This window comes from Macrotis lagotis, chromosome 7, assembly GCF_037893015.1.
Source record: "Macrotis lagotis isolate mMagLag1 chromosome 7, bilby.v1.9.chrom.fasta, whole genome shotgun sequence".
Classification (NCBI taxonomy): Eukaryota; Metazoa; Chordata; class Mammalia; order Peramelemorphia; family Peramelidae; genus Macrotis; species Macrotis lagotis.
Window position 1 is genome coordinate 156,305,365 of NC_133664.1, and position 27,768 is coordinate 156,333,132.

General features: G+C 33.2%; 1 protein-coding gene across 1 annotated transcript in view; it reads left to right on the forward strand.

Moving 5' to 3' along the window:
• The window catches only part of RELN (reelin), a 548,816-nt gene that overhangs the window by 467,121 nt on the left and 53,927 nt on the right, over positions 1 to 27,768 (forward strand). The window contains exons 43-46 of the mRNA XM_074193988.1: positions 1,318 to 1,465; positions 6,549 to 6,807; positions 7,668 to 7,917; positions 10,577 to 10,745. Coding sequence (XP_074050089.1) covers positions 1,318 to 1,465; positions 6,549 to 6,807; positions 7,668 to 7,917; positions 10,577 to 10,745 — 826 coding nt within the window. The remainder of the gene's footprint in view (positions 1 to 1,317; positions 1,466 to 6,548; positions 6,808 to 7,667; positions 7,918 to 10,576; positions 10,746 to 27,768) is intronic.

The following is a 27,768-nucleotide window of genomic DNA, read 5'->3' on the forward strand; positions in this document are numbered from 1 at the left end:
TGAATACCAGTAGGAGTATATGATCAGAAGATCTGTTATGACATTTAATTCTTACTCAACAGAAGCATTGTCCATCAGAAAATATAGAATATATATATTTTCTCGTATTTCTCATTTCACTACTTCCAGATTATTAGCATAAGTAATAATAAGTTTTCAGCAATGTTGCTTAGAAATTAAAGACATCTCTGCCAACCCTCTACATGGGTCAAGTGTAATTTATTTATTAAGTATAATATATTTATTCATTAACAAAAATTTTTACCAAATGGATATTGAGAATCATCTAGTAGGAGAAAAGAGAGAACAAAGCTCCAGAAATGAAAACTCTTATTCAGGTGCCATTACCAATCCATTAAACAGCATTAGGTCATTCATTGCCTATATACCTTGGTTTCTACTTTTGGAAACTAAAGTAGTGTTTGAAAAAAATTAGATCCAGTGATAACAGAAAGCCTTCACTCACTAGGAAGTATTAAAACTAAAGAGCCAATTTCCATTCAAACTGTAGTGTATATATATATATATATATATATATATATATATATATATATATATATATATATATATATTTCTGTTTGTACCAGAACTGCCTCTCTAAAAACAAAAATGTGTCTTTGTCGGGGGAAAGAGGGGGAAGGAAGGAAGAGGGAAAGATGGATCAATCCCAACCCTAACTGAAATAAAAAATGGAGAATGGAAAATAATAAAGGAATATCATTCCATACTTTGTTATTTCTGGTTTCTTTATAATAAGCATCTCCAGTAGAAGATGGGGCAGCTAGGTGGCGCAGTGGATAGAGCGCCCGCCCTGGAGTCAGAAGTACCTGAGTTCAAATCAGGCCTCAGACACTTAATAATGACCTAACTGTGTGGCCTTGGGCAAGCCACTTAATCCCACTGCCTTGCAAAAACCTAAAAATAATAATAATAAATAAATAAAATTATCTAGTAGAAGACAGAAGATATCATTCAAGCTATTGGTTCCCTTGGGTTAAGAGTATATCGGCCTTAAATATTTAAAAATTATAGCATGATAAGCAATTTGAAAGGAATAGAGAATAAATGACATTACCATTTCATTGGTATCAGGAACTCCAGATTTAAGAAATTTCCATATCAGCACCTTCTTTCCAATTTATGGTATTTTAAAAGGTACATAAAATATTCCAATAACATTTATAACTTGGTCACATTGAGATTTTAAAAATTCAAAGGCCCAGTGCCTAAAAATTTGATTATATTGCTTCCAATTATAATCAATACTATTCTATTTTGGAATATGGATAAAAATGTATACATCTTCCATTTTTTTAGGTCAACTGGAATCTGATAGATTTTTGTTAGTGAGTGGTGGAAAGCCATCTAGGAAATGTGGAATCCTCTCCAGTGGAAACAATCTCTTTTTCAACGAAGATGGCTTGCGCATGTTAATGACTCGAGACTTGGATTTGTCACAGGCCAGGTAACAACTAAAAGTGCTGTGATCAATTATTTGAGAATTATTATCATACCTTGCATCAATAGGATATAATTAAACCAGGAAGCGGAGGGGAATTGCCAAGATAAGGCCTTCTCTGGGAAATGACTTGCCTCTCTTTAAGAAATATGAAGAGAAAACATTAAACTCATTCTTGGTCATTCTCCTGAAGTTTAAATCAGGCAGCTAGAATCACATCTCCTTATATGGTTTGTGCTGCTTTCACAATAAACAAATTTCCATATGACTTGAATTTTTTTTTTACTCTGTACAATATGCTTAATGTAAAATTTTGTTGAAATGTGATATATCATCAAACGACATTCATAGCCAATTTAGCATTTACAATCATTGGCAGTTTTAGTTAAAAACATCTGAAATTCAACTTCATCTTGTACAACCATTTGTTTCAAATGAGCTAACAAATTGTAAGCAGTCATTTTCCAAATGGAGCACAACTGTTCAGAAACAAACATTAAAACTTGCAAGAAGGATTATGTCTGATATGATTTTCATCTCTTGATCATTTAATTTGCCAGGAACTTAACAAGTAAAATTTAAAAGGCAGCTTAACATGTATAAAATATAATCATATATGTTATATCTTTAAAAATGAGTGAAAAACCCAATTTAAATTTTTTCAAAGATTTCACAATTAATGTATATAAATGTGTTTGTCTATTTTGTCTAAGGTTTTTGCTGATTGTGTTATAAATTTCCTTATGCTTTTTCAGAATGCTTATCTTGTCTATGAATTAATAAGAACAAATGACAGGAAACAAGTTTTCCTACTTTTTTCTTTTTTTTTTACTTAATAGTCATTTCACATTATCATTGCATATTGAGAGCTCTAAATGATAAATTATCACTCTTTTTCAAGGAGTTAATACAGTAATGATTTACTCATAGGCTACATTAAATTAATATATTTCCCCTTCTTTATTATATTCTATTTCTAAAACATGCACTGACTACAAAAACTGATTTTTTAAATTTTATTTATTTAAGGCAATGGGATTAAATGACTTGCCCAAGGTCACACAGTTAGACAATTATTAAGCATCTTAGGTCATGTTTGGGCTCAGATCCTCCTGACTCCATGGCCAGTGTTCTATCCACTGAGCAACCTAGCCACCCCTCAAAAACTATTTTCAATAAAGAAAAAGGGGCGGCTAGGTGGATAGAACATCAGCCCTGGAGTCAGGAGGAGCTATGTTCAAATTTGATCTCAAACACTCAGTACTTGCTTAGCTGTGTGACCTTGAATAAGTCACTTAACCCCCAAAGCATTGCAAAAAAACCAAAATAAATAAATTAAATTAAATTAATTCTCCTATTTATAAATATAAATGACACTAAGAAAAACTAACTTGGGTTTTTCCAGTGTCAAAAGTTTATCTCATCTTAGTGGCAGGTTTTACTCAAAACCCTCAGTTTTAAAAATGCAGTTTTCTTAGGGTCAACAAAACAAATGGATATCAATCAAATTTTTTAGTAATGTTAAAAAGAAAAATAAATAATATGGTATGGTTTCATGCAAAGGCACTCATAATATTCCTATGTTTGCATGCATTATATATCTTGCATATTCAATATAATATATCACAAACACAGGTGGATAGAAATATAGAATATATATATATATTATCAATACAGTATATAATAGAGATATGGATACAATATATAACAAAAACATGTAGATTTATCTATCTGATTTGTTATTTGTACATATATAGAATACATAAAAATAAGTATATACACACAAAATTATACCTTTTGTATTGAATATTCTATTTAATATGTGAAATATAGTATGTTATGTTTTATTGAATATAACAAACATAATACATACCAGGAAATCCTTAGGTCAAATCTTTTTTAATTATATAATAAATCCTAAATCAAAACCATGTTAGAACTGGAAAGGCACCTAAATGAGGAAACTGAAATCTAGATAGAGGTTAAGTGACTTTCCTACGGTTACATTTTTAAAATTCTGGTCTTATCAGTGTATAGAAAGACTTTCTCCCAGGCAAATGGTCTCTCTGCCTCCAGTCTCTCCCCTCTCCAATTCATTTCCTTCTCAACTACCAAAATTATGTTCTGAAGTGCAGGTCTGACTGTGTCACCTCTATTTAACAAACTTCAGTAGTTCTCTAATCAAATACAAAGCCTACTTGAGGCATTTTTGTCACTTTACAATCTGGATCCAAGGTACATACCCCTCCTGGCTTATTATATATGACTTTGCTTCGCATACTCTGTGATTCAGTCACACCAGCTTCCTCGCATATAACATCTGGCCTATTATATATGACTTTGCTTCGCATACTCTGTGATTCAGTCACACCAGCTTCCTCACATATAACATTTCATCCTGTCTCTAGAAAATGGGATGCACTCCCCTTTACATGATCATCCATGTCACTATATAGTTTTTTTCAGTATATTTTAGATGAGAGACAACATGGCTAGTAAGACCCAGCAAGACCTAGGTTCAAATCCTGTCTCTGCTAAAAACTGGCTATATGATCTTTGTTTTGTTGGTCAGTCATTTTTCAGTCATATCTGATTCTTTATGACTCCATCTGGGGTTTTCTTGACAAGAAGACTGTAGTAGTTTGCCATTTCCTTTTCCAACTCATTTTACAGAAGAACTGAGACAAATGGTTGAATTGCCCAGGATCACACAGCTAGTAAGTTAGCTAAGGCCTCATTTGAACTCAGGAAGGAGGGGTCTTCCTAACTTCAGGTCTGGTACTTTATACACTGAGCCACTTAGCTGACCTATGTGACCCTAGACAATCACCTTATCTCTTGTGTTCTGGGTAACGCTTTAAGAATATAAGTTGCCAAAAAAGTTCTGACTTGCATGGTACAAGGAATTTTTCTGCCTGTGAGTTCCCTCCATCAATGAAGCCATGAGTGCTTATCATTATTTCTCTATTTTAAATATAAGGATAGAGATAAAGCAACAGATAGAGTACTGAGGAGTCCATATCATTAATTCTATATAAATGTAAGGATAGAGATAAAGAAGCAAATAGAGTATTAAATTTGGTTAGAAATGCTATCTTTGAGTAAATCATTTAACCTTTCTTGGTCTGATTTTTCTCATTTGTAACTTTAGGATAGTAAGAGCACCTACTTCCCAAAAATGTGGTGAGAGTAAAATGAAAAAACAAGAAAGTGTTTTAAAACTTTAAAGCATTATATAAATGTAAACATACCATATATTTATGATACATGTCTGTCCTGATAGGATTTAAGATCCTAAAAGGAAGGGAGAAAAATGGTATATGTTTATTTACATATCCCCAGCACTTAGCCCAATGCTTTACATACACTTAATGTTTAATAAATGCTTGTTATTTGATTTATCAGTGCTGCAAATTGTCAGCTCATCTATAAATTATAATCTCAGAGAGGTACCTAGAGAAACTGAGAGATTATTTAATTTGCCCTTAGTGGCAGAAGTAGCATATATCTTGACTTGAGTCTAAGTCTTCCTGACTCTATAATTGATTTTCTACCTATTGTACCATTTCACACACATGTGTAGACAATGTACATGTCCATGTTTATGAGTGTTTATTTGTGCACATGAATATAAACACATTTGTGGACACATGTAGAACATTAGTTATATGTTCTCTATTCATGAGTTCTTAACATTTAATGTCTTGACCTCCTTTATCAGGCTGGTAAAGCCTGTAAATCCCTTCTCAGAATGTTTTTTAAGGGAATAAAATAAAATAAAATAAATATACAGGATAACAGAATAAATCAATTTTATTGAAATATAGTTTGTATATATACACAAATATATTTTAAGTTTATGGACACCCTGTACAATACTAAATTAATAAATAGGTACCACCAATATACAAAAAAATAATTTATCTCATCTTAACTAGTAAATACAATGTCTAGCTAATAAGGGGTCAGGAATACATAGAAGATCTGCCCAAGATGATTTTGGCAAGATTTATTAAGATACCTGTGAAGCCTCTTCAGATCTAGAATTCTAATGTTGTCCTCTATTTTATTATTTTAACATATGGGCTATGTTTAATGTCATGTCAGTCAATTGTCACTCTGCTCACCTTCCTGTCTCTTGAGAAGGCTGCCATTGGTTGATTACCAAGAAAAGCAAAGACCCCACCATCTCTCCCATAAGGGGTAGCAACCTGTATGCATTCTTTCTCCCAACTCTCTCAGCAATACTGGACAACCAGCATACTTTCTTCTACCCAGAATGGAAAGGTTTTTGTAAAAGAAGCATATCATTCCTGAGTAGTTTTTTTGAACTCTTGCCTACATTCAAAAATAATCTGTATCTTATAATCATAGAATTTTAGATTCAAACTCTTAGACATCACCTAGACTTCTCTTTGTGATATGCTATAACATAACATTTACTCTTAACTAAAGATGTAATGTATGAAAACACCATGTTGGAGGTTTGAAGATTCATGGCTGATGATTTATGTTCTTAATTCTAAATGGCAAAAAGCCAAATTCTCATCTTAACCAAAGAACAACATGTTCCCAAACTTACACATTCCTTGGATAATTATCTTCTTTATAATGAACAACAAAAGGGAAAAATTAAGTATCACTTTTTTAAAAAATCTTCTGTTTGCAGAGTGAAGGAAGACTATAAAAGGGAGAGAAATAGCCATTTTTCAGTGTGTCTTTCAGTAGTCATCAAATTTTACTTTTATAGGGGTATGTCATTTTGCATAACTCTCCTTTTTCTGATGTTACTAAAGCCTATGTTTATTAAAAACCAAAATTTTATTTTCTGTCTTAAAGTATTTCAAATATGCTCATCTTTGAGTCAGAAAATGACTTATGTGAGATGTCAGTCTAGATATCTTAATAGACTTTTTTTCATTAAAAAACAAAGTTGATCTTAGAAGTGAATAATTAGGGATACAGATAAAAAGATCTCATTCATTGGCTGTATCAATTCCCTCCATCTCATTCTTCTTCACATTTCTAGTCTATTGATTATATGCATTTGTCTTTGAATAAATAGATGAGTATTTTTTACTGATGACAGATTTGTACAGTTCTTCATGAGACTTGGATGTGGTAAAGGAGTTCCAGACCCCAGAAGCCAACCTGTGCTGCTACAATACTCACTCAATGGAGGCCTCTCCTGGAGCCTCATGCAAGAATTCCTGTTCAGTAATTCCAGCAATGTCGGCAGGTACATTGCCCTGGAGATACCTTTGAAAGCCCGCTCCAGCTCCACTCGTCTTCGATGGTGGCAGCCATCAGAAAATGGACATTTCTACAGTCCCTGGGTTATTGATCAGGTCAGTTTCTACAGGTTTATTTGTTTAATTAATTACATTAAAAACCAGGGAATTGAAGGATTTTTAGATTTGGAAAGGGTTTTAGAAATTATTGAGCTTGACCTTCTCATTTTCTAGATGCCCTGAAAGGTTACGTGACTTTCCCAAAATCATACTGCCACATAATGCCAGAAAACTTAGCCATGAATTTTTACATCTAATTCTCAAATGATTTCCCCAACTGCCTAAAGCCTAGAAAAATCAAACTGCAGCAGAAGGTCCAAGTCCTGCTCATAGAAGATTATCCCATGTGGATGTAGGCAATTTATCAATAGGACTATGAGGGTACAAAAGAAAAATATGCAAATCAGAATTGGCTGCCATATGCAGTGATTCCCAAATCCTCTTCTTCCTTTTGAAAAAAACATACATAAATCTCCCCAGCTCTTCATTGTGGTCTGTGTTCATACCTAATAAATTACATCAAATGGACCTCAAAAAAGCTATTAACACATGGAATAGTCCGTGCAAAGAATTGGAACTGAAGAGCCTCAGGGCACAACTACATTTAAATAGTAATTTTACATGGAAAACAATCACTCCATGAGCCAAATTCTGACTTCCCAGTCTGGTTGCATGGAGTTTCCAAAAGGCATAATTTGGCTTATGGAGCCTCTAAGTAGTTTTGTCATTCCTTTGATTTGTTTTCAGTAGCTACTTGCCAGATGGGCAACCAGACCACAAAAACAAAAACATTATTAACATTCCCTTAACACTGTGTGTACATTACAATGCCAGTTTTGAATAAGCTAGCCAAAAAAAAAAAAGAACAGTTCTGTTTTAGTTTAATGTGTCTGGTTTATTTTTATATAATATTTCAGATTCTTATTGGGGGAAATATTTCTGGTAATACAGTCTTGGAAGATGATTTCACCACTCTGGATAGTAGAAAATGGCTACTTCACCCTGGGGGTACAAAGATGCCAGTGTGTGGCTCCACTGGAGATGCCCTGGTGTTCATTGAAAAGGCTAGTACACGTTATGTAGTCACCACTGATATTGCCGTGAATGAAGACTCCTTCCTGCAAATAGACTTTGCAGCCTCTTGCTCTGTTACAGATTCTTGTTACGGTAGGTATTTATTAGAGACAAAAAGCTAAAAAGAATTATGAATGTTTTTCAGGAACATGGCAACATCTTTCCTAAATAAAACTTCTACACTGTTGAGAAGTTAAAAAATTAAAATCGATTGGTACTTATTATTGGCATGTTCTATGCTGATAATACACAATGCCTCCAATAGAACGCTTTGTGTCAAATTTTATTTTAATCATTGCAAGAGAAGCAATTTGCCATAATGAACAGAGAATAGGCTGCAGATTCAGGAGGACCTTGTTTGAAGTTTCATCTCTGACACTTTACAGGCTCTCAGTGTATGAGACAGCTCTCGAAGACTAAATTGCAAAGGAGTTGCTAGCATACATTGGTACATTGAGTTTTCTCACCAAGACTTCTCTACACCAATAAAATCAGGACCAGAAAGAAAATCGTGTTTGAAATGTAATGATAGTGTTCCAAACAAAAGAATAACAAGGGAGCAGGCAAAGAGTATGGAGAGTGAAGGTTATGGGGCTTGCTGTCCCCAAGATATTTTTTCGTATTTTACTTTATATTAATTTCTCATTTAGTTATAAAGTAATTATTTTCATATTTGATATGAATAATAAATTTTCTTATTTGAGAACATCATTCCTTATTACATTTGTTAATCAAATTCACCCCAAATATGAGTTTCTAAATTTTAATACTGTGATTTTTTTGAAAGAAAAAATGAATTTTTCCTCATGGCCTAAATAAATCCATATAAGAATATTTAATTTAAGTTGCTTATATTGAAATATCTTGGTTTAAATGTTTTATGAAAATTTATTATGCTTCTGATATATCCTTAATTTAAAAAGTAATTTTTAATAAATCAATTTCATATGTCAGTTGGACTTAAATACATTCAAATTGAAGGGAGAAGTTAGTTCAGTATTATAGAAAGAAAATTGTAAATTGGTAATGTTAATAATTCCATATAAATGTTAATAATGCAAATAATTTCCAGAATAAAATTGGAAATAGTTTAGAAACTATCGAATCATGTTGAAAACATGTAAAATATTTACATGTATCAGAATATTCCTTCTTAAGACAAAAACCAATGCAACCCAAGATCAAAAAAAAAATGTAGTAAATTGGGAAACAATTTTTACAACTAGTATTTCTGACAAAGAACTCATTTCTAAAATACGCAGAGAACTGAGTCAAATTTTTTTAAGAAACAAGCCATTCCCCTATTGACAAATGGTCAAAGGATATGCAAAGGCATATGAGGAAATCAAAGATGAGGAAATCAAAGCGATCCATAGTCATGAAAAATTGCTCTAAATCACTAATTATTAGAGAAATGCAAATTAAAGCACCTCTGAGCATCTCAAACCTCTCCAACTAGCCAATATGACCAGAAAGGACAATGATCAATATTGGAAGGGATGTGGGAAATCTGGGACACTATTACATTGTGGTAGAGCTGTGAATTCATCCAACCTTTCTGGAGAGCAATTTGGAATTATGCCCAAAGGGCAACAAAATGTGCATACTCTTTGATCCAGCAATACTATTACTGGGTCTATATGCTGAAGAGATTATGAAAAAGGGTAAAAACATCACTTGTACAAAAATATTCATAGCAGCCCTATTTGTGGTAGCAAAGAATTGGAAATCCAGTAAATGTCCTTCAATTGGGGAATGGCTTAATCAACTGTGTTATATATGTGATGGAACACTATTGTTCTATTAGAAACCAGGAGGGATGGGAATTCAGGGAAGCCTGGAGGGATTTGCATGAACTGATGCTGAGTGAGATGAGCAGAATCAGAAAAACATTGTACACCCTAACAGCAACATGGGGGTGATGATCAACCTTGAACAAAGACCAAGGACTATTACATTTAATTTAGAAAAAAAAAGACTATCTTATTGTCTGAGTTTACTATCTCTTATACTTTATGTTTCTTCCTTAAGGATATGATTTCTCTCTCATCACATTCAATTTGGATCAATGTATACCATGGAAACAATGTAAAGACTGGCAAATTGCCTTCTGGGGGGGGGGGAGGAAGGTAAGATTAGGGGAAAAATTGTAAAATATTCATAGCAGCTTTGTTTGGGTGGCAAAGAATTGGAAATTGAGTGAATGTCCATCAACTGGGAAATCGCTTAATAAACTGTGGTATATGTATGTGAAGGAACACTATTGTTCCAGGAGGGATGGGAGTTCAGGGAAGCCCGGAAGGATTTTCATGAACTGATGCTGAGCAAGATGAGTAGAACCAGAAGAACATTGTGCACCCTAACAGCCTAACAGAAACATGGGGGCAATGATCAACCTTAATGGACTTGCTCATTCCATCAGGCACAATTTTGGGATATCTGCAATGGAGAATACCATCTGTATCCAGAGAAAGAATTATGAAGTTTGAACAAAGAACAAAGATTATTACCTTTAATTTTTTTTAAAAAAATAATGATATCTTACAGAATGCTCCTTTTTTATAAGTTGTTGATAAAACTTCCACCTGGGTTGCACATTCTGTGTTACAAATAGTAACATAAATAAGTCATATTTTGTGATTAACAAAATATATACAACTATTGTAAATAATTAGTCCCAGGATATGTAGTTATTCCCAAAAAAGTATTGACATCCAAAATGCCAACTCATTAAATATATTGCCATTTTTAGCTATTGAACTGGAATATTCAATAGACCTTGGACTGTCATGGCATCCAGTGCTAAGAGATTGCCTGCCTACAAATGTAGAATGCAACCGATATCATCTCCAGAGAATTCTGATATCAGATACATTCAACAAGTGGACCAGAATTACTTTACCTCTTCCATTTTATACCAGGTATGATTGATTATGAATTTTGATTTGATACAATTTGCCATGGATTTACCAGGATTTGAGGAAGTTAGAAGAGAACATCTTTATTGAAATCAGACTGTATTTGTCCTAAATTCTATTGAAAGTTAAAATATGGTATGTTTACACTAATATTATTTGCTTTTTACCTTGGACTAGCTCTTTTGTTATACAGGTAGCTAGAGAGAAGGAGAGAGAAAAGAATAATATTCACAGGAAACATGCTCCTCTAGGATTTATTGATAGTATGAATGTTACCCTGGCTGCTAACAAGCAAAAAGGCTTCAGATCCAGTATCAACAACAGATTAGACCATCTTAAAATATTCCTTTTACTTAATATTCTAAATGTGAGATCTTTTCCAAATGATCAATATATAGATATATTACTTGAAGAACCAAATCATATACATATTGATATTCTCATCATAAATGTAATCATTATTACATTTCAAATAATTCAGGTCACAATTTCAAAATGGAGCTAAATTTTTAAAAATACCTCTCAGATTTTTCATAAAGTAATGAATAAAGTAGCTGGAAAAGTTGGTGTTATCATGCTTTAAAATCAACCAAAAAAATTTCACAAGACACTTTATTGTGTCACTTTATATGCTTATTGCATCCACATTGGAGATAATTGCCACTTATGCATCATCTTTTAATAAGAAGGAAGAATAAAAATATATATGGACTTGAGTGTTTATACCAAAGCCACAGTGATAATTGATGTTCCCTGTGAAGGTGGGCATGGGGAGTGGGGTAGGAGTTGGAAAACATATATTGGAAAATATGATAAAAGATTAAGAATTGAAGAATATCAGATGTCCTGTGAATTACCCAGAAGCTGCTTTTCTTTATATCATTAATTTGTTTTCCAGAAGGCAGCAAAAAATAACACTCGATGTGGCAAGCACTAAATAACATCAGAGAAATGAAAAACAACTATATCTTAACAGCAAATGGTCAAAAACTAATATGGGAGTTAGTCATCAATAGACTAAAGCAAAGAAAGACTGAAGAGGAGAAGATATTTAATGTAATGACAAATGCTCCAAACTAACCTAACAAAATAACCTGTTTACTTGGTAAATTGATAATAGTAAAGACATTGACTCTGTCACCATTTCTTAGATAACTTTAATTGGTATAAAATAGTTCCTTCAACATAGAGATCAAAATGGAGCTAGAAACCACCTCAGATAATAAACACAATATTTTATCCATGTAAAGGACCGTAACAAATGAGAACAGCAGCAACAATTTAGAAAAGGAGATGGCAAAACTATAACCTGCAGCCTAAATTCAGCTCACCTTAAAAACCAGGCAACATAAAAAATTAAAAAAAAAAAACGGGCAGCAGGGCAGATTTGGCTGTTTTCAGTTTGCCAACCTCTTCTTTAGAGTTGTGAGGTCATTTGAAAAATATTACAGAGGAAAATGAAGGAAGATTAGCATAAATATTATCTCATAAAATGGTGAAAAAGGTAGAACCTTTGGAGAGCTTGGTATAAAGACCAACTTAAATCAGGTCATTACAAATACATTTAAAGATGAAACTAAAAGGACAAAAGATATGCATGAAATGGAATATATATGACTGTTGTCCTACAGAATCTATTGTCCAAATGAGCATAGACAGCCTTTGCAAGGGCTTTGGCTAAAAAATGGAGGATAGGTATATGGTATAAGAACTCAAGGGTATGGTATAGTCTAGGGAAGATTTTGTTTTTTGTTTTTAAATATGGGTGACAAATGGACCTTAAAAAGGCAATGAGAAAAGCACCATTAAATAGAGAGGTTGAAGATTTTAAAGAGTAGTGTAATTAAGGTTAAAATCTGCCAGATAAGATAGGGAAGAGATAGGATCAAAGTCATATTGAGGCATTGACCTTTTCAAGGAGAAAAACCACTTCATTTTCAGAGACTTGAGAAGGTAAAGAAACTAAAAAAAAAAAGGGAGTTAGGAATAATGTCAAGAGGTTTTGAGATACAGAAGGAAAAAAAAATATTCTTACCTCAATTGGCCTCAATTTCATAAGTAAAGAGATCAAATGCTAATTAAATGACAGATCTGAAATATCAGTGGAAATGATTTTGGAATCCAGAAAAACAGTTTCTGCTATTAAGAAGAGCAGCTGCCACCCTATGGACATGGAAGACACAAATAGCATCTCATTTTATATACTGCTTTAAGGTAAACAAAAAATCTCTTTCCTCAGAGCAACCTCCAACATCGTGCACTAATATTCTTATTCTATAGATGAAGAAACTGAGGCTCCAAAATGTTGTCCAGGCTCATCCAGTCAGTAAGTGGCAGAGCCAGGCTCAAACTTCTGATACCAAATCCAGATCTCTTTTTTACAGTACCATGATTGTGCTTTGAGTTCATCCTTATTCTGTTCCCTTTCTGTGAGCAATAAGACAATAAGGAAAAAACTCATGCATTTTTCTAACAAGTGACCACAAAATTTGACTACTTTTCTAGGCTGTAGCTTTTTCTGGAACTATCCTAAATGGAATGGTGTCAATTACTAAAAGCCAAGGGCTGCTATTCAGTTGCTGGCCCAAAGTTTCATGGCCGTATTAACTGTCAGCAAAGGTGCCAACTTTAAATGAGATACAGTGAGGTTTTGTTGCTCATTAGCAGTATTGCCACACATGAATTATTAAGGAATTTTAATAAGTAAAATCCAAAAAAAATTCCACTGAAGCATTAATCTTTTAAATTTATGTGGATTTCTAAGGGTAATTGCATAGCTATATAGTAGTTTTTTAGTAAATAATGTAAGATGATGTTTTATATTTGGTCTTGTGTTTATAATTTGAATTCTTTATTTCAAGAAAACAGTTTGTTCCTGATCTCTTAACCTACTTCTGATACTTCTTTTCCACATAGTTTTAGCTGCAAGAATTTCAGACATTTATTACTACTTAGGAAAAGCACATAAACAATAATTTTCTCCTAATTATCAATTTAAAAATAACTATTATTGAATATTAACTTGTGTAACAAACATAAGGATGCAAGGTCTTGTAACAAGCATAGTGGAGGGAGCACCAAATAGCTTTACAGCAAATCACCAAATATTTTGAGGTTGATTATTTTAATGATTATTCATTGTGTTCTTTTAATCTTTTTTCAGTAGAATTCATATAGAAGAACAAACTATTATTCTCTTATTTCAGGTTCTTCAGTCTGTTGCACAGAAGGATAAAATAACTAGTTCTACTAATTAAAGTTTTGCATCATAAATACCTCTTTGGTATTTTTGGATAATTTAAGTAACAGGCAATAAGACAGGGTAATATTATGCTTCATTGTGGTGCAATATTTTATTGCAAAAAAATATTTTATTATTAAGAAAGACAATGTAGTTATAGTTATCCTTGGAGCAGAAGATCTGAGTTCAGGTCTTGCTTCTGGCATAGCCTGGCTTTGTAATTCTGGACAACTTTTGGACAAGTCATTTATTTCTCTTGGCAGTTCTCTAGTATTTTAAGTTTCCAAAAAAAGTACCAATCTGCCCTGGTTGGGGGAGTTTCTTCATCTAGAAATTCCCTATACCAATAAGATGACTAGTTCAGTCTCTATCCCTAATTTTTAATTATGATTTTGTTATCCTGATTAATTGCTCACATTTATATGGTTCTTAAAAAAGTTTACAAACAACTTTGCTCCCAAAAACTGTATGAGGTAAATGATAAGAAATTTCAGTGAGTGTTAGTACTTATAAATAGGAAACGTCATAGCTCTACATTAACTATGAAAAAATTAAAATCCAAAGAAAATTTGAGTGGTGAGATTTGTTGTCTAATCTATATCTCATGTATCAGTTAGGTAAGGATAAAATTCCTGGAAGAAATTTGTGATCAATAATGCAAATAAAAATTTAATTCAACTTTAGACCTCAGTGGTTTGAGTCTTCTACTTAAGTAATCTCTTCACATTTTCTTCAAATCAACATTTGAATTCATAATATGAAAATAATAATTAATACTTTGACTTAAGGACTGCCCCTTTATTCAAACAGCCTCCATTCTTGTCAAAGAAAGCCAGACTTCTACACATGAAATAAATTTTAAAATAATTCCAAATAATGTATAATTAAGAACTAGACTGTGATATATAGATTGCAAATGCTATAGGAGTTCAGAGAAGAGAGGGCTCAGTGAGGACTCTGAATAGGGAGAATTTCCATGAAGGGAGTGATACTTTTGATGGGTTTTAAAAATGGCTAGGAATGGATATTGATAGGAAACATAACAAACAAAAACAAAGAAGTGGGATCTGTAAATAGCAAGAGAAAGAGATTAGTATTACTGAAACATAGAATATGCTTGGAAATAAATTGTATATTTACAATAAATTGTAAAAGTAGAATGAAAACTAGATCAGGATTGTTAAAACTGAAAAAGACAATGTAAAAAAAAAACCACCTAGTTCAATTTCCTACTTTATTTTTCAGAAGAAGAAATTAAATCTATGAAGCTTAAATAATTTAGCTAAGAATATGCAGCTTGCTCATGACAGAACTGGGAATAGACCCCCGCTTTATCAATTGCAAATCTGATATTATTTCTCCTTTCCCTCATACTCTTCACCATGTTGCACATCCTCTTTTGGTAGTGTTCCCTTTTGTCAGTATCACTCTTAAAATATAGTGCCCAGAAATGGAAATAATATGCTTCATATGATGTGATCATCATAAAGAATAATGAAACTCCTCCATCGCTTGAGCTGGATATTACATTTTTATAATTTTAGCTAAGAATTCATGTTATTTTTGACAGTATTACTGTTGGCTTATATTGACATCATGGTCAACAAATCACTGCTGTTGAGTTTTGTTTTCACAGAAAATGTTATCAAAACATTTAATTATTTAACTTAAATTTAAATTGTTTTTCTTTCCAAACAAAATTTGTTTGTGCTTAATTTGTATCCCTATTCATTTTCATTATACTGATTTCTCATCATTCTTTCAATTTTAATTGTATCATCTAATTAATAGTAACTAGTCCTCCTAGCTTTATATCATCTGAAAAGTTCATAGAAATTTTTATAAACATGCTAGTGAGAAAGGGAATTCACAGTAGATCCTGAATAAATGAAAGGTAAATTTATGTACAATTATGAGGAAAGAAACTAGGATCAGTGTGTTGAACCTACAAATAATATAGGCATGAGGTGATAAGTGCCTTGGACTGAAATTGTACTAATGTAAATGTAAAGAAAGAGTTAAATATGAAATATATTTTGATGACTAACTGTTAATAGTGGAAGGAGAGGGATGTGTCAAAGATGACTCAATATCCATTTCTTCTTTCAGCAGGCATTCATGAGTACTTACTGTATGCAATGGTCACGATACTAATACTGTGGGGAAAATGCTGTTTCACAGCCTCTATTTCAGGGAACTTATAACCTAATAGTGATGATGAGAAAGGTAAAAAAATAAATATAACATCAGTTATAATGTGTTAAGTGCATAATAGAACAAATAACATGATATTAGATTTAGATTTGTTTGTTTTAAATAGCTTATTTAAAGTGTGGGGAAGGGAAACATTGCAAAAGGAATAGTAGAAGAAATGTCAGGAACTGAAAACAATTTGCCTCATTCACTCATTTGAAAAATTTGGCAGCCAAATAAGGAGAAAAAGATAAATGTTAAATGGAGCAAGAAGATAAAGCAAAGAGAATTTCAAGAAGGGAGAGACATGTATACATTTAAAAGTAACAAAGAACTATCTTCTAGAAACAAAGAGATTAAAGATGTTGGAGAGGGAAAGAGTAAATGTGAGAAAAAGGTGCTTCAATAATTGAGACAGGATGGTATCCAAAATTAAATTGGATTCAGGTAAATAATAAATTAATTTAGAAGCACCATAATTTTCTTAAATTTCAAATTTTCATTTTGAATCAAATTTTGCTGAACTTTAAACTGGAAAAAAAGCTATTTTAAATTAGGTAGCGCACTGAACAGAGCTCTGATGCAGGAGGACCTGAGTTCAGATCCAACCTTAGAAGCTTAATAATTGCCTAGCTATGTAACCTTAGACAAGTCAACTACTTGCCTTGTAAAAACAAAAACAAAAACAAATAAATTAATTTGATCATTTGTTGTCATGAATCAAATATTTCTCTATATTTGGACAATTCTCTTATTTCAATTTTTAAATGTGTTATCCTATTTGAAAATATGTAGTGATCTTCATATATGCAGTAATAACTAGTTATATAGTAATCAACTTTAGAAATATCAACTAATCTATTATTCTGCTGGGAATCTGGAAGAAAATAATAATCCTTCTGAGCAATAATAAAAATATCTATAATATAGACCATGAACTTTACATTTTAAGCAAGGAACATTTAGATTTGAACCTGATGACACAGAATTGTGTACAAATTAAAAGTAAAAGGTATGGTTCCCTATTTTCCCATTCATTCCTATTAATGGGGGATCGTGGTAAGTGCTTTTCATACCTCAATTTAATAAATGACTAAGCTATACCTAGTATTCTTGTTTAATGAGATAGGGTGCTATGTAATTTCTATTTTAAAGATTATGGGTAAAATGGTTAAAATACAAAAATAAAATCAATACTTAAAGTAGTATTATCTGGAAAATTCACTATTTTCTCAGTTCCCTAATGATATCAGGTAAATAAGATAAATCATAAGTATATTACCAATTCAGATCACCTGACCTACTAAACGACCCTCCACATCAAGACTGTCCTCAGACAACCACCTTTGTGTCCTTTCTCAGCATGGCTATGCCACTAGTCATACCAGTGGAGGTTTACTCCAGAGTTCCATTTAGTCCTAGGTTAATAGCCTTTTTTGCATGGCTACCATCAGAAGGATTGCTAAATTAAAATGAACAAACTAAAGTTCAATTCAAGTCAGACATCCGGAAAATTTAAAATTCCATATTCAGTTAACAATCTCAAATAGGATTAGCCTAAGGAGAAAGTAGATTAGGATGATGTCTAAATGGAATGATTTGAAGAGTGATTAGACAGATCTTTGGAGCCCAAAAATATTTTATCTATTGTAAAGATGCCTGAAATTCCTCCTTTAACACTTTTCAGTCTGTAAAAGTCATCTAAAAAAATTCAAATACATAAGAGAAGCAGCATCATACCCCAGATAAAGTCAACTCTAAAGTTAGGAAGTCCTGACCTAAAGCACTACCCCTGATACATAGTGATAAGTCACTTAACTCCTCAATTCCCCATGCAGCTATCTCAGACCATATGATACAGAGTAATTGATAGTCTACATTGATAGAGAATTTCTTCACCAGAGATCCCTATGCCAGTGAAATCACAGTGGGAGAAGAAGGAGAGATAATTCAAATAACTAGGTAGAATTAATGCTTTATTAAATAAAACCATACTGTTATTTTAATAGATGAAAGAAATGGAAAAAATATTGGGCATGAATGAAGGTCTAAATTATGACATACTTTTCCATTCTGCCAATGACCAAAGGCCAAGGGAGATAACTAACACACTGGTCAACAGAACAAAACTCCAAAAAGATGACAGTATAAAAACTTTGAGCTGATTCTAATATAGTGAAATTTCATAGGAATAAGTTTTTTAAGTTTTACCTGGGTTCAGAAAAACCACCTTCACAAACACATAGTGAGCTGGAGATCTTAATGGTCTAAAGGCACAATTAAGAGTATGTGATGGGGGTGGCTAGGTGGCACAGTGGATAAAACACCAGCCCTGGAGTCAGGAGTACCTGGATTCAAATCTGGTCTCAGACACTTAATAATTATCTAGCTGTGTGGCCTTGGGTGAGTCACTTTAACCCCATTTGCCTTGCAAAAACCTAAAAAAAAAAAAGAATATGTGATGGCAGCCAAAAGGACCAAATGTACTATTAAGATATATTCAGATAAGAAATATTGTCTAAGCATGGGAAGGTTACAGTCCTGTCTGCTATATTCTACCTGGTCAGACTACATCTGGAATTTTTTGTTTTAGTTTAGGAAGTTATATTTTAGGAAGGACATGGGAAAACTGCAAAGTATCCAGGATGATGAAGAGTCTAACGATTATGCCAAATGAGTATCATCCCACAAATGAAATGCTGATAATCTGTAGAAGAGAGGAACTCAGGAAGAGGATGAAGCTATGTTACCTTCAATCTAGTGTGTGAATAGGTGTCATGTAGAAGTGAGATTATTAGACTATATGTTTATCTGATATATACATATGTATATACATATAATATTACATAATTAGCTTTATCCCAGAAGGTAGAACTAAGAAAAATGGATAAAAGTTGAAGAGAAGAAATTTAGGCTTCATGTAAAGGGGGAAAATTCCCAATAACTCACAGTAGAAAAGGTTACCTTGGGAGATAATAGTTCCCCATCAGTGGGGGTCTTCAAGTAAAGGTTTATCTCTTGTCAGATACCTGAACCCAAATAAATTATTTTTCTAGTACAGATTTGACTAGAAATTCCTTCCAACTCAAAGATTAGGTGATTCTGACTTTGTGGACATAGTGTGTTGGCAAAAGGTGCAAAGCCAAGAGTAAGACCTGGTTTCAAATCCTGCTTGTCATTACTGTGCAACCCTAGGTAAATCATCTAATCTTTCCAAACCTTTGATCATCTGTAAAATGAAGTGGAAATGCTTTGAAGTCCCATCCAGTTCTAAATATATGATCTATAGTATCACAATCTCTTCTGGAGTAGTATCCGATCAAAGGGTCTGCTCTACCTCATCCCCCTTGCTGTAATCAGACATTTAAATAAGAGGTTACTCAGTCAACCTGAGTGCTATAAATGTCACTTGAGCACCAGGGTAACTTGGTCCATGGGTGGGTGACCAAGTAACCCAACCCCAAAGAGAAGGATGGGGCTTCAGAAGGAAAGCTTAGGTGTGCCTTGGCTATTTTAAGCTACAGTCTGATGATTATCTGTTTTTTCCCACCAACCCTAGGGACAGAGCTGATAAGACACTCTCTAAAGATTAAATACAACACTTCAGGAGTCAGGCAATTTTGTACTCAGCATGGAAACTAAAGTTTGCAGAAAGCTATGAGAAAAGAGATTGAAAAAAAGAGGCAGGAAATTAGGGGGAAATGGAAAATCGAGGGGAAAGTTGAGTAAGGTAGGTATAAATGGATTTTAAAATTTCACTTCTATCTACTGTGGATATAAGCAAAATAAAAGACCATAATCTATATTGACACATAACTAACCATAAGTTTATAAGCATGTTCTTTGATCATCCTCAGGAATGTTTGCAAACTTTTAAGAGAAAACTCTAAAATTTTCAAAATCTCTATGTTTCTTTCTACATGTTTCCAACATGAAAAGCAGTTCAGTATAGCACAGAGAGAGAATCATCAAAATTCAAGTTTCACAACTGATATATACCATGTGGTCTCCTTGGCAAATCATTTGGTCTCTGTCTATCCATACAATTTTCTAAGATTTAAAATTGCAGAATAATCACAGATCTGCATTGGAAGAGGGGGTTACCTACAACAACAACAAAAAAAAAAACCAAACACCACTCAGCTATGACCAAAGGAACTAACATACAAATTTATTTTGCATACAATATTTCGTTTGATATTCATAGAAAACTCTGAGCTATACAAGACAAATATTGCTCAGGGAGAATAATGAACTTTTCCTAGGTCTCATAGTTAACAAATTATTGGGGTGAGCCCAGAATCAAGTCTTATGAATCTCGGAAAAAATTATCCTTTTGGAAAAAGTTGTCTTTATTATTTTAATTGTTCTGCAGTTAGTGAATTTCGACAGGACTCTAGAAACTGCCTGGTTTAACTTAAATTGCATGTAAAAGAAAAAGAAAATAAATCAGACTTTTTAAGGAGGGGTCATATGTTAAAGATAGGAAAGTTGTCAGGTGTGGTAAGGCTAATTCACTGATATAGGGAAACTGAGCCTGCTATATATTGCTTTAATCTCCAGAGTTCTGAGCTACTGTGGGCTAAACTGAAGTGACTCAATCAGCAATGGAGCAAGTCATAGCTCTGCGGCTGTTGAGTAGTGGAATCAAGTTGATGAGTGGTCATTGGATTTCCAACCCAAGAAATGCAGTTTTTAGATAATGGGGTAGACAGACAGACAGATGGGGAAGAAAGGAAGGAAGGAAAGAATATGGGAAAAGAGGAAAGGAGGAAGGAAAGAAGGTAGGAAAAGAGGATTTCCCAGAAGATTGGATATAATTATAGTTAATGCCTTTATTTTGGGTTGTTCTGTTATCCAGATATTCTTTCTGATGCATCACTCAGGTTAGAGTCAAATCCAGACAAGATTATGAAATATCAAGTTTATTTATAGTGCCCATCTTCATTATTCCTTATGCTCCTTTCTCCTATGAGTCACAAAGATTTAGATACAACTGAACAACAGCAGCAAATTACCAAAACATTCATTCTGAGACCCCCATCACTGAACCCCATCATCTTGACCTGTGTCTCAAGTTGCCTCCATCCCCCATTGATGAAACTTTTCACTGTTATATCCTAAGATTCCCCTCCACTGAAATTTATCTATCTGGTTTCCCATCACCTCAAATTCATTGGACCTAAGACAATCTCAAAATAATATAAAATAACTAACTAATCTACCTTGTGGGCTAATAGGAGAAGGATAAGGGAGAAATTTTTATAACCAGAGGGCTCCTTTCCCTTGTTACCTTAAAAGAAAGGGAGAACTTAGAAAAAATGAGCTACTTCCTAGTTTTTAAAAGACAATAATTCTGTAATTTTCTTTTTCAGGAAAGTCATATGCATTTTAAAAGTGATTTTCTGGAGACGATGTCCCTATTTTTGTTGTTTCTCCAGGAGAATGAGTAACAGTGGAAATATCCCACTAAGGAGAAATGAATGGTGATGCCTGTTAGTGTCAGCAGTGGTATTTTTGTGACAAGCAAGTACATTTCAGAGCCCCTCAAGCCCACTTTTTGACAAGAAGGTGAACTAAATATGCAGAATGAGATACATTTTGGACATGGCCAACATGGGAATTTGTGATACTTGACTAAGCATATACATAACAATGTTTTGCTTTTTCCTTTGGGGTGTTTTTTTTTAAGTAGGAGAGAAGTAGAAGGGGGGGAAAATAAATGCTTATTAAGTGAAAAAAATTCTTAGGCCAACTTAAATTTTTGAAGTAGGGGAAGTGGATTGGTGAAATAAAAGCAAATACAATGGAATTCCCTATGTGTGCATATACATAATCAGTCACTTGAATACTCAAGTTTCTGATTTCCAAATCTGGTATATAGAGTTTATAGACTACAGGAGATAGACTATCAGGCCCAGAGTCAGGAGGATCTGAGTTCAAATCCAGCCTCAAATACATACTTGTTTTGTGACCCTGGGTAAATCATTTAATCACTTTTGGCCTCAGTTTTCTCATCTGTAGAATGGGAATAATAATACCTACCTCCTTGGGTTGATGTAAGATCAAATGAGAATATAATTGTAGAGCACTAAGTACAAAGCCTAGCATATAATTAATGCTATATAAATTTCAACTATTGCTATTATTATTATTATTATTATTATTATTATTATTATTATTATTATTATTATGGAAAGAGCAAAAGATAAAGGATAGTATTATTAGGTAGAAGTGGAACTGATAAAAGTAGTGTCCACTTGGAAAAAAGATTCAAGGGGAATGCTCTAGTGATTTAATTGGCCCTATGCTATAACTTTAATAGGTTTGGGGTTTGTTTGGGGTTTTTTCCCAGTGGATTGTATAAAACCATGAGAGTATGCTTATTAAAATTCCAAAGGACATAAATATTGGAAAAATATATGACAGAGCCAAGATCCAAGATAATAATAATTAATTTTTATATAATATTTGAAAGGTAATAAAGTATTTTTAAAATATTATCTCATTTAATCTTTATAACAACCCTATGAGATAAGAGCCTTTATTATATCCATTTTACAAGTTAGCAACTTGCCTATCATCACACAGCTAGTAAATATCTTTTTTTTAATTTTTAAATTTTTTTATTCTTGGGGTTTGAGTGACTTGCCCAAGGTCACACAGCTAGGCAATTATTAAGTGTCTGAGGTCAAATTTGAACTCAGGTCCTCCTGATTCCAGAGTTGATGCTCTATCCACTGCCCAATTTAGTAAATATCTTGAGACAAATTTCAAACATAAAACTTCTAAACTGCATGTCTGACCCTCAATCCTCTAGGTTTCCTAAGTGCCTTCATCAGTTTTTGTTGTTCCTTCTATGTTGTGACTTGTGTTAGAGATAGAATAGCAAAAATGGCAGTTTCTCCTGAAGAGCATTTTACATTATTAGGAAAGAAAGCATGCACTCATTTTGGTGAGAGTGGAAGACCATTTCCATAACCCATTATTGGGGGTCATCCTTAGTTGTCCTGACACATGTCCTGCAAATGGACTCCCATAACTCTGGAGGAGAGAGTGAGGCTGATATCTTTGCACAGCCCTGTCTCACCTAAATCCAATTCACATACAAACCAAGATATCACCCTTATGGTGTCATTGGTCCCTTTCTAGAATGAAAAAGAATAGCAATGACAACCACCCCTTATTAACTATTTACTATGTGTTAGATATTGTCCCAAGTGTTGGGGATACAAAGAAAAGCAAATGATCTCCAGGAGGCTAGATTTAAGCAGGACTTCAAGGAAGCCCAAAGGTAGAGATGAAGAAGAATATTTCCAGACATGAGAAGTAGCCAGTGAAAATGCCCAGAGATGAAGTGTCTTTGGACTGAATTTAGTAATAGATTTAAAAGAAATTAACGTTTAAAAGTCCTGTAGTTATTAAAAAGCTGACAGCACAGCTATAAGATTGGAAAAGTTTAATTATATCAAAGAGCAGGTCCTATAAAGAATATAGAAGTTGGGGGAGTCTAGGTAGTGTAGTGGATAAAGCACTGGCCTTGGAGTCAGGGGTACCTGGGTTCAAATTCGGTCTCAGACACTTAATAATTACCTAGCTGTGTGGCCTTGGGCAAGCCACTTCACCCCATTTGCCTTGCAAAAAGCTAAAACAAACAAACAAACAGGATATAGGAGTTTTAACTAGCTCACAATGAGCCAAGAATGTGATATGGAAACTGCAAGAGGTAGATGCTATCTTAGGCTAGGCTGCATTAAAAAAAGCAGAGTGTTAAGGACTAGGGAGGTAGTCCATCTGTGGTCAGACCAGGTCTAAAATATTGTGTTCAAATGCAAGGAATCACATTTTAGAAATTACACTGGTAAACTGAAGATCATCCATAGGCATGCTACCAGGATGATGAGGGGGTTTAAAGTCATACCACATGAAGGATGAAAGTAGTATTTTTTAATCTTGGGTCCATGGACCTACAAGGGTCTGTGGTTTCAAGGTTCTGTGAACTTAGATGAGGAAAATCACATCTGGATTTTGATGTAATTGGTTTGATTTGCAATCCTATAAATTTTATTTTAGACATTATAAAATATTATTCTTTGATGGAGTTCATAGGATCAAGTTGATTGTCAAAGGGATCCACAATACAAAAAAGGTGAAAAAAATCAGAGTGAAAGGAATTAGGAAATATTTACCCTAAAGAAGAGACCCTGAAGGTTGGAGGGAGTGAGGAAGAGAAAAATAAATACTATCTTCAAATATTTTTTCATCCCTGGAGAAGAAAAGCAATGTGATAAGAGTGGAACCGGCAGTGAACTTGAAGTCTCAGGGATCAAAGAAGTTCTGAATCCTCCCTCTGTCTCCTGAGAACTATATTAGAATTCTCAAACCACTCCAGCTCCTTGAGCTTCTGTTTTCTCATCTGTAAGATGAGGGCTTTGCACTAGAAGTCCAGTAAAATTCCATTCTTAGACTAGAAAGAATTAGATTTATTCTATTTGGTCTCAGAAAAGAGAGCTGGAGCAAAGGGGAGGAAGTTTCCAAGAAGAAAAGTTAAATTCCATATAAAGAAAAACTTCCTATCAATCAGAACTGTAGAACAGAGAGGTAATGAGTTGTCCCTCAATTAAAGTCTTCAAGCAAAGTTCTGGAGGCCACCTCCAAAAGTATATTATTCAGATTTGGGTTGGACTAGATGACCTTTTACATCTCTCCAAACATTGAGTTTTTGTGAAAGATTAAGTAAGGTATATATGGTGGCACCAACTGAGCACACAAAAATTCTGATGATGGAGGATGATGGTGATGTTGAAGACTGAAATTTAAGTGGAAAGTAACTAGATGCTGCTGAAGCATTTTGAAAAAAATATTGATGTGTACGAAAGCAATTGTCAAAAAAACTATTTTTGTTAGTGGTTTTCTTTTAAGCCCTGGAAGCACTACTAACTAACACATAAGATTCCAAGGGCCTTGGATGAAGCTTATCTTGTAGGGATAAAAACAAAAAAGATAGAATTTCGATTTAAGAAAAGACAACTGCTTAGAACACCAGCTGGTGACTGGTAGCAGTCATTAGAAAAAATCTTCAATCATCATGATATTTGCAAGGAGACTTTTACCATGGAAGTCACAAATCTTGGTAAACAGGAACTAATTAATTTTCACATTGCTCTAGAGAAAAAACAAGTGTCATTCTCCTTTTGTACAGAGAAGTTGAAGCACAGAAACTAAGTTATTTAGTCAGCATCTTAAATGTACTTGTGGCAAGAATGGGAATAATAGATCTCAGTAATTCTGACTTCCAGACTTTTTTCCTTTTTCTTTTTTTGGTAACTCAAATACTATACTGTGACAAAAAGTACAAGGTTGTACCTTTTCTCATAAATTATTTAAATACAAAATAATGTCAACCACATATGAACTAGCTATGTGATATTGGACCTTTTACTGTATATTTATTTCCAAGATGTGATTGGACTCTCCTCACATTATTATCACCATAACCAACAAACAGTGAACTACTACAATATACCAGCAACTAACTTGGATGTTGAAGTTAAAAAGAGATAAAAATGGAGATCCTGTTTCCTGAGTTTTACTATAATATAGGATACAATTGAAATCACAAAAAACTAATATGAATCTGTGTATTGAAAATAAAAAAGGCTTTGATAAAAATTTTGTTGCCCATGGTATATAAATATGATCATTGATGAGTTAATACAATATTGTATTCCATGATCAATTAGCTTTGGTACTGCTTGTGTAAAAAAGTATGTCAATGTATTCCCATATGGTTCTGCTCAACATCGTAGTTTAACAAATAACTTGGATTATGCTCGCAACCTCCATTTGCACTAGTAGCTAGGATCCCCAGGCAGCAACCTCAGTCAACCAAGGGACTAGTTGTGTTGTTATAATTCTATGGCTTAATGTGCTTTCCCATTCATGATTATTGGTCAATATTAACTAACAAGAAAATTAAATTTTAGAAATAAGTGTTTTCTTTTATTGCTTTTTTTCTGGCACTTCATTTTTATTGTTAAAGTTAGTTTATTTTACAGTTGTTCCAACTATCATTCCCATATTGAATGGGTATTGTCTATCATAGTAAGGTTGGTACAGGTGGTATCAACTCCCAAACCTCTGTTACAATCAACCCACAAAACTATTACAACCAACCCCCAAGAACTCTATTCTTCATTCATACAAAGTTTATAGAAAATGGAAGTTCAATAGAAAGCTATAAAATGTTCATATATCTCTCAATTCTAAACTAGCTTACTGTTTTATAAATGACCCAAAGGGCCCAACACACTTTGCTCCATCAATCTGAACATATTTCCTGTTCAACATCACTCTAGTCCATCCAGTAGCTTTCAAAGACTTTTAAATTGATCAAGGATTCTTTCACACTCCAAAAATCTATGATTAGTGATTCAAGGCCTTTTTCACATCTATCTTTTTTTTGCTTCCTTTAAGTTATATAAGGTAGGAAATGGTAGAAACTATACAATATATCACTGCAGATTGCAAAAAAATTGAAAGCACCTACTCATAAAAATGTGGTTGAATAATCAGAACTATACAGTAAAGAGTTCATAAATTTATCAAGACAACTTGCTATTCTACACATACAAACCTCAAAATATACTTGAGATTTCAGCAAGTGGTACTAGAATATAATCATAAATAATACTTGTTTAGTAATAACAATTATTGCTATTATTATAAAACTAATGCCAGCAATTATCCAAATGGAATGCTGACCCACAAAAAATTTTCAAACAACCTTTTTAACATATGTTAATATATTAAACTTATAACCATTAATGTGGAATGAAAAGGTCTCAAAATACAGACTTCATAGAATATGAAATCACATGAGAATTCTTTATACATCCCCCCAATTTATTTTTCTTTGTATGTGAAAATATTTGTATTTATTGATAGTTCCCAAATTAGGTAATTTTTTCAAAATAAAAAAAAAACTAAAATAAATAATAAAGTTTTTTAGGGTTAAATTTTCATCATGGGTTTGAGTTTTTGTTTGTTCATTTGCCTTAAGGTTTTTAACAAACTTTATGATATAAAAGGATAAGGAAAGAAAAATTCTTAGCATTATTTCCTCTAATTTGTGAGGTACTATAAATATCATTTAGCAAAATGATACAACATTCCTAGATTTTTTTTAAAAATGGTACTAAATACTGATCACCAAAATTGTTCTGGTTAAGTATTCTCCAGCATTAGCCTCAAATTAGTAGCCTGGGTTCCAATCCTGTCTGTAATGTTTGACTTTTAGAAGTGTTCCTTTGAGAGAAGCCTCTTCATAGTCAACAAGTCCATAAATCACTAGTTTATGCTGCCACCTAGTGCTTAAGGAAAGAAATAGGAGTTTCTTTTTTATATCTGAAATTGAATATGCTTACTCCAACAAATCTTATCCAAAATTGAGTAGGCTTACTCATTCAACAAATTTTATCAGTAACAAATTTTCAGACCACTGAGTTAGGGATGGGATCCAGAGAATAAAAAGTATATGATGTAACTTAGTACCCCAATCCTTTCTGATGTATAAATGTAAAATAATACATT